At 36.2% G+C, this 8,908-nt stretch overlaps 1 protein-coding gene across 2 annotated transcripts; it reads left to right on the top strand.

Annotated features, from left to right (window-relative positions):
* The first annotated feature begins 3,897 nt into the window (after positions 1-3,897).
* LOC145008189 (Phospholipid/glycerol acyltransferase family protein) lies at positions 3,898-6,323 on the top strand. Of its 2 annotated transcripts, none has more exons than XM_078966814.1 (5): positions 3,898-4,288; positions 4,758-4,885; positions 5,085-5,170; positions 5,413-5,550; positions 5,853-6,323. In XM_078966814.1, exons 1-5 carry the CDS (start codon positions 4,080-4,082, stop codon positions 6,132-6,134), a joined length of 843 nt encoding a protein of 280 aa, XP_078822940.1. In that variant the 5' UTR covers positions 3,898-4,079; the 3' UTR covers positions 6,135-6,323. The 2 variants fall into 2 exon arrangements, with proteins under 2 accessions (XP_078822940.1, XP_078822941.1); XM_078966815.1 differs by having other exon boundaries at positions 4,183-4,296.
* Positions 6,324-8,908: the final 2,585 nt, after the last annotated feature.

Raw genomic sequence — 8,908 nt, 5'->3', positions numbered from 1 at the left:
GAACACACTTGTATTAAAATTATATATTTAATGCAATGGATGATGTTGTTTACTTGTTTACTAATATACTGTGTTGTGATACTGTACATGATGTCCTTCGCCCCCGAACGTTTCCGCCGTTCTCGGTTTTGGGGTGTGACAAATTGGTATCAGAGCATTGTTTATAGTGAATTGGGTATATCAACCCATAAAAGATATACTAACTATAAACCCAATGGGATTAAAACACTCTGACCAAGAGTCTATACTTTTAAATAATAAAATATTTAACTAAGTATACAAGTCTGCATTCATACTAAAATCAGTGTTACAATGACAAGTACAAAAGTATTACGATTTGTTGAATATCTCAAGTAAGCTCGGGGATGTATGGTCAGTCCTGGGAGTGGCATAGCCTGATCAACTATGCTGGTTCGAGGAGTGATTAGCATATGCCCTAGAATGGTTGTGATATGGCAACAAGTCTAAAAACTTACCAACACTACTACAAAGAAAACACTAGAACATAACATAAGTTTAAAATACTATGGGAGTATTTTGTGTTACTATAATTACATATCTGAGAACTAAAAAGGTCTCTATCAAGTAGGTCAATAGTCGTTAAGTGCATACACTAAGGTTATATGAAATTTAGGTGTTATAGACTCAAAATCTGTGATCTTTGCTTTACTTCATGTCCTTGTTTGGTTGTGGATTTGGAGTTAGGACCACTTATTCGAAGGTCTATCCTACTTCGATTTCATATAACTGGTATACACTACACAAGTATTGACATAACTGATAAAGATCATCTTATAATTATCTTAGGTAGTACGTCTATTTATATAAGATTCTTATTCCCCTTTTCTCGCATAGATATCATGGCTGGATTCCATCATCATGACGACCCGTACTTTCCACCCTACGGCAATGTTGGATGGCTTAAAGCAGAGTCTGATGATGAGCATCAAATCCCTTTGGATGATCATCATGCAGAAGGCTTCTCGGATGGATTTGAATCTGAGCCGGAAGTCAACAACCTACCCCCAGTAGGTTAAGCCCCAATTAACAACCCCCGACCAGCATTTCAGGGACCCACACCCTTGTGGGCAACAAACTTGAATCGCTGGAGCGACGAGCAAGGTCAACCCTTACCCTACAACGGGGACAAACATTTCTACAACATAAGCGAGGGTGGCTCGGCTGACCGAGCCCTACCTATCATGGTCCGTAGAATTGCTTGGAATATGGAGCAAGGTCAAGCAGCCATCGGCCGAGTAGTGGAGATTGATGTCAACACTGGTGTCAACACGGTCCGCATTCGGGGGACCAACTCGACGAGTAGGAGCTGTCTGGATAAAACCCTAATGTTTAGGGTTTGCACCCTATTTAAATAGTTTATCGAGTCCCAAACCAGCCTCCATTACCCCTCCCAATTCAGAGAAGCCCTAGATTGAAACCCTAACCTTGTTTGAGTGATCTTGAGCCATTATTATGTGTTTTATGGTGGTTTGAAGTTTGAAGAAGAGAAGGATGCTTGGAAGATCAAGAGAAGACTAGTAGATCTAGAGGTTTTGACTTATTTCCATCCTATTCAAGGTAAAAAGCTTCAACCTTGACTTCTCATTTGATAGATCTCCTCTAGGGCTTAGATTTTATCATTTTGAGGCATTTCTAAGGCCATATTTGGATTAAATGTGTATCATTCAGTTACACTTAAGATCTTGAACCATTGAGGGTTCCCATGGCATAAAGGTGCCAACTTTATGGCCATGGGAAGCCCATGCATCTTATAAGCCCCTTTTCATGGATTTTGGAGCCAAAAATCCCATGCATGGACATCAAGTTCGTAGCTTTACGTATGAAATGGACCCTAGGAGGTCAGATCTATGGTTTTGATGCATTAAGATCCATTATAATCGACTGTATAGTTTTGGACAAAGATGGAATCGGCGAGTCACTTGGGTGACTCGGAGAGTCGGGTCGTAGTTACCCCCAAAAGTCTTCTGGTAATGGTCTTTGGTTGAATGGAAGGAACACTCAGCCTGTTAGGGGTTTGTCATGGACTTAAAGATCAAAGGACTCAGCGAGTGGATGAACAGACTCGACGATTCCAAGGCAATGTCCCAACCATATGAAGATGGACTCGGCGAGTTGAAGAAGAACTCGGCGAGTCATAGAATAAACACCATCATACGGATGAAGATGGACTCGACGAGTTCAAGGAGGAACTCGATAAGTCAGTTGAAGAACGTCCGAGGTGTTGTTGAAGGCGAATTCGTCGAGCTCTTGCTAGGCTCGACGAGTAGGGACGAGGTTGTAGCTTTTCGTGGACAAGGGGACTCGACGAGTTGGTGAACCAACTAGGCGAGTCTGGTTAACCAGATGTTGACTTTGACCAAAAGTTGATTTTGACCAAGGTTTTGACTTTGACTTTGTCTTGGACTTGAGTGACCCTTGTAAGGGTTATGAGTATGAATTGATAACTTAGAAAGTTGTCGTGTAGGATTGAGGAGTCAGGGAGAGTCGATTTTCATACCAAGGATAATGCAGACACTACACGACATTGATGTGAGTTACCTTCCAGTAGAAGTGGGTCTAAGGCACAAAGGTTGGCCCACCTGTAATTATAGTTGAGATAATTGTCTTTGTGATAATTGTCTGGTTTTCTACTACATGATATATTTATGTGTTAGCATGATATGCTATATATAATAGTGGTAGTAGGAGGGGAATAGTCCCTCGATTCGGTCGTTAGGACCGAATGGTAGGTCGGACACCACATATATGTCTGACAGTATGTTTATGATATGTTATTATGTGATAGTAGTAGGGGTGATAGTCCCCATGACTGGGTGAGATAGACCGGAGGGTAGGCAGGCACCCTAGAATGGCTTGACACGGGTAGGTCAGCACCCCAAAACGGCTTGACACGGGTAGGTCAACGCCCCAAAATGGTTTGACATGGGTAGGTCGGGCACCCCAAAATTGCGCGACAGAATGTATGATCGCATGATATGTGGTATGATGGGGGAACTCACTAAGCTTCATGCTTACCGTTTTCAATTTTGGTTTCAGGTACCTTTTCAGCTAAGGGGAAGGAGCCAACAGGGTAGCAGCGTATCACACACACATGATTTCCGCTTTGAGAACCCTGGGATTGTACTCTGATATTTTACCATTTGATGTTATGGTTTTTGAGACTTGTGATCTGTGATTTGATGTTTTGAAATGATAACAATGATGTTTTCGTAAACGATTTTTATAAGTAATATCTTAAACAAAAATTTTCGAGTCTCAATTTTGGGATGTTACATAAATACCACACTTAAACCCACCACTCTCTACTCTCTAGCTTGTGTCCTTTCCACCCATTCTCTTTAAAACATGTAATGTCCCTGTTTCTTTTACTTAAAATTTAAACGAGTTCTAACCAACTCTCATCTAAAGATACTATGTTTATAGTTCATAATCTAAGTCTTATGATGGTGTCATATACATTGTTGGCCGCCTTCCCCTAAAGAACCTTGTTCTATGAAAAACCCTCCATCTACGATGCTCCCATCATCCCATGAATATCAACACTCGTTACTTGTAACTAGAGGTGAACATTTCGACCTTTGTTTTCTGCAAAACCAGTTTGGTCCAAAAAAGTCGATTTGATCCAAATGCTCACCTCTACGTCCAAAACCGGGAACGAGACCTGGACCTTGACCTGATAAGTCTCAACAGGTCCGATCAAAAGTCCACCAATTTATGCAAATCCGATATGATCCAAGAGCCGATTCGATTCGGTCCAAATGCTCACCCTATTTATAACTGCTTAGCCAAGACTTGTACCAAATAATAATTTGGCATGTAATAAAACCTAAATATAGAAAGCATTTTTATTTTTTATAATGGTTTTTTGAGCAAGTATTTCTTCTTCCACCCAACTCATAAAATCCTCCGGCTTCAGCATCGACATGGCGGACGATAAAAATTTCGAGAGCCTTACCTCACTGTCGGCGTCGCTTATAGTCGATCAATTCTGACCTAACTTATTTTTCCACATTTTGTTGTCTGAGGCGGCGGTGGTGGTGGTGTATCAACAATCAGTTATGACGCGGATCATGGAGTGGGCGGGTAGGCCAAATCACTTGGGAGGATTACCAAGGAAGACTGTGATAATGGCAGTCGGAACTTTCGCTAAAGCGGTTGCAAGTCTCCTAAACTCTACTTCTGTTCATAACGCAGACACTCTCCTTAATCTCGTCAGATCTCGACCTCCTGGTGTTCCTCTCATCACCGTTAGCAATCACATGTCCACGTCAGTCAGTTAGTCTCTCTTTCTTTACTTCTCTTCAATTTAATCATCTCTCGTTCTTCACTTCTCTTCAATTTCATGATCTGAATGCAATTAGGCTTGCACTTTGCATATTGCAGTTGCATAAGCTTCTTCAGTCATACTACTGATTCAAATTTGACTACCATTGGGGTGTTTGATTGTGTGTTGTTTAAGTAAAAGAGTTTTTTTTTTTTACAAAATTTTGATTATTGAGGTGGAATTTATAAGAATCAGAGAGACAAAGAGAAGCTTTCCTTTTAGATAAACGTAAAACCCTACATATCCATAACTACAGTCCTTTGATTATCCATTTTGATTGATTTGAAGTCTATGATGATCAGTTTCAAAATGTAGATCCAAAATCCCCTTTGTTTCTTGTATGTTATAAAATTCCTGATGAAGAGAAAAGTTTTTGAGCATTGTTTATAATTGCGTTGTGTACTTCTTACAGATTGGATGATCCTGTAATGTGGGGATTCAAAGGTTTCCCAACATGTAATGCTGATTTGCAACGATGGGTGCTAGCTGCTGAAGACATTTGCTTCAAAAATCCAGTCCTTTCATATTTTTTCAGGCTTGGTATGTGTCTTTTTTTTTTGTACATATTCAAAGTTTTATGGTTTTTGTATGTTTACAACATGTTAGGGCAATAAATTATTGGAAGAGGAATATGATATAAAGTTATAAATTGTTGGAAGAAAATACTGGTTTTCCTGTTGTTTCTTTAATTTCTAAATCTTTGATGGGTTTAAAAAGGGTAAAACCGTAAAATCTGCAGGGAAATGCATTCCAATTACTAGGGGTGGTGGAATTTATCAAGAACACATGAATGAAGCTCTTGATCGATTAAGTAATGGTGATTGGGTACTTCCTCTATATTTTTCATTGTACTTTTTTTTTTCTTATTAGTGCATTGTAGTATGAAAAATCTACCCAAATTTTTATCCTCATTTTTACAACAAAATATATTTTTTTTAAAATAAACTCTCAATGTAGCACTTCATTTCGCACTACGAAAATTGTTTTTGAAGATCCCAACAACAAACAAACCACCCGAATTTTTATATATTTTACTAAAAATTAAAATTCTGATTTTAATTCGACAGCTACACACATTTCCCGAAGGAAAAGTTTGCCAAGAAGATGAACCGATAAGACGATTAAAATGGGGAACCGCCAGTCTCATTGCTCGTGCCCCTGTAACCCCAATTGTCTTGCCAATTTTCCATCACGGCTTCCAAAAGGTGTGTATATATATATATATATATATATATATATATATATATATATAGTTTGTAGTATCATATCAACAAGATGATATGATACTACCCAATGGGGACCACTTTGTACCTAAAATCCATCTGATATGATGTTTTTAGGAAAAGGTGTATGCCAACACTGTAGCACTCCTTTTCCTAAAAACATCATGTTAGATGGATTTTGGGTACAAAGTGGTCCCTACTGGGTAGTATCATATTATCTTGTTGACATGATACTTTGTATTACAAATTTACAGTATCTTAGCAACTATTCAATTTCTTTATAGGTGATGCCCGAAAAATATATTTTTGGCAAAAGACCTCCTATACCTTTATGGAAAAAAGATATAAAAATAATTGTTGGGGAGCCGATAGAATTTGATATTCCCAAGTTAAAGCAAACGGCTTTATTGACTTCTAAAGAGTTACCGCCTTTTCAAAAATACGGTTGGCCGCCTTTTGGGGAGATGGATGAGGTGGCACAAAGATGCCTTTACATCAATATATCAGAACGGATTCAAAGCGTGTTGGAGATATTACGGATTTTAGGTAGGAAGCCAAGGTTGTGATTTTTTTTTTGTCTGATTATGGCATTGTACTTTCTATTCTTTTATTAGGAAACTATGATTGTAGTAGTTAGAATTATTTTGAATTTGAATGACATTGTTAGATTTTTCACAATCGAATGGTTGTAAAAGGAAAAATAAAATAAAAGATAATATAATAAACAATTTTTTTTTCTTTTCTTTTGCATCAAATCATATCCCGGTATTGTAAGTCTACACCTAGTGATGGAAAGGGATCGGGGAATCGGGCGCAGTTGGGCCCATCCTTTTTAAATTGGGCCTTTCTTGGGCGATACTGGTTCTTAGTCCGTTACACAAACAAACCCAACTTGTGTCTATGGGGGGTAATCTTAAGGGATGAAAAATGCATGTTTGGTCCCTAACTTTACAATCAATTCTTAAATTTGTTCTTAAGGAAAACTCTTAACATTTATAACAAATTTAAAAATCGGTTGTTTTTTACAATCAATTTCAAAATAAAATTGATTTTAGTTTTGATATTTGAATTTGATTATTATATGAAAAGAACATATAAGTCTTGTTTTCATATTCCGTGTAGACTTTTTGGCAACTGCTTAAACTATATTTATGAATAATCGGTTATAACTATTTTTTCAATAAAAAAAAATACTCATCCACGTATATAATATATAATAAGGGAAAAGTTCAATAGAGAACCATAATTATTGGTTCTTTAAGAAACCAAATCTTTTTTTCCAATTTCTAGAGCTTATTCTTTATCGAAATAAAAATCTAAAAATATCTAAATTCATATATTAACATTGTGAATGTGAAAAATATTTTTCGGAGTCACCGTGTGAATCCGGATTAACGTTGTGAATTTTCAAAAATTCACATTGTGAATTTGACGTAAAAAAAATCGAATTTGATATCATTGGAAAAAGGATAAAAAGTTATGATTTTCTGTATTTTTAGTTTTTTTTTCTTTTTTTTTTGATAAAAAAATAAGTTCTAAAAGTTGAAAAAAAGATTGGTTCCTTAGTTAATTATGATTCTCTATTGAACATCACCCTATATAATAATACAATTAATTAAAATTAATTAAAACTAAAAATTATTAATCAATTATTTTAAATAAATTATTAATTAAGAGATTGTTTTAGTTATATAAATTTTAATCATTTATTTAAATAAATATGTGAAATTATATCAATTTATAATTTGTATTAAGTTTATTTTAATGTTATTAATTTAATATAATTAGAGTAAGAAATTTAAAATGGAGAATCAATATGTTTACAAATGTCATGTATTAATTATGAGATATAATATGATGACACATGGTAAAAGGAGAATAAAATATGCATTAATTAGGAGACTTAATAAGATGATATATGTCAAGAGAATAATAAAACTATTCTTAGATAGGGAGATGATAAAACAATTGATAATCATTAGACAACAATAAACTTAGTTATCACAGTACAATGAGTGAGAATGCAAACAGGCAACAAATTGCGTCGTTAAGCCTTTTTGTATGGTAAAACCAATTCTTTTGAATATTACATCTATAGATCTAGGAGATATAACATTGCTATGCATGATCCGTTGTACTCTATTAAGAAGCTCCAATGCATCCGATGCAAGGAAACCAAACGTATGAAACACAAATGGTATGCAGACCTGTTGATTTTCCATGCACGATTTCTCATGTTTTGTAACCTTGCATGTAGCAGCTTTTAAAACAGTCCCTCTCGCCTTGAAACTCCGAGTCGTCAAGCCCATGAGAGGGGATATCCTTGTAAGGTCCACACAGACGTGTTTCCCTCCAAGCCATCCAAAAATCAAAACGTCAGCCAGTATAAGGGTTGGCATTCATTCTATTGGGTCACTCAAGAAATTTACAAGTGTCTCTCACTTAATGGAAACTCTGACATGCTTAAATATGTCAAACAGAACATCTCTAACCATATCGGGCCTGTATTTGAATCTAGGAAGTTCTTTACAGTGAACTCATGCTCTCTAAAGAGGCCAAACATGCCTTGTAGCACACCAAACATATATCGTCATTTGGAAATATTAGGATCATGAGTCGAAAATATAATCATAGATATTCAACACAAATGTTCATAGTTTAGCCATTAAACTAATTGTTGCATGTCAACTTGAAGACCCATTACTTAGCCAAGAATTTAACAAACAAAAATAACATTTACATATCAATATTCATGACTAGAGATATATATACATGAATGAAGTTTTCATAGAAAATATAATCATAGATATTCAACACAAGTTCATAGAGTTCTTCAAAATAACCAAATCATTCAAACAATTACATCCAACTCAACCCAAGATAGTTTAGCCTAACATGGCTAAACTCATAAGAATAAGATGAAAGTTAGAATACCAAACATGAAGTAAGATAGAAAGATGCAAATCTTCAATCTTCAAGTTCTTCTTGAGAGCAAAATATGTATGTTTTCTAAGAGTTCTTCCTCATTCCCCTTTCAAAAGTTTAGTTAAAGGGTTTAAAACGTGGATGAAAAAGATGCCCAAAAAGCACTCCATCCACTTTCCCCAATTAGAGGCAAAGGCTAAAATTCGGATCCTTCACTGCACGATCCACACATATGGTTTGCGAGTACACGCAGACTCGTATGTGAGTGCTGAATGGGCCAATTTAGTCCACTTTCAAATGGGTCTCTTTCTCCAATGCTTCAAATCTTGATCCAACCCAAATGCAAGGTTCTTGATAGCCCAAATATGCCTTCTAAAATCTTCCAAGATAATTCATTGCTCCTTTTATCTTCCAA

Source organism: Lactuca saligna, chromosome 8 (genome assembly GCF_052625555.1).
Source record: "Lactuca saligna cultivar CGN05327 chromosome 8, ASM5262555v1, whole genome shotgun sequence".
In the NCBI taxonomy this organism is placed as follows: Eukaryota; Viridiplantae; Streptophyta; class Magnoliopsida; order Asterales; family Asteraceae; genus Lactuca; species Lactuca saligna.
The sequence above is the reverse complement of the archived record's forward strand: the minus strand, read 5'-3'. Positions and strand labels throughout refer to the sequence as shown.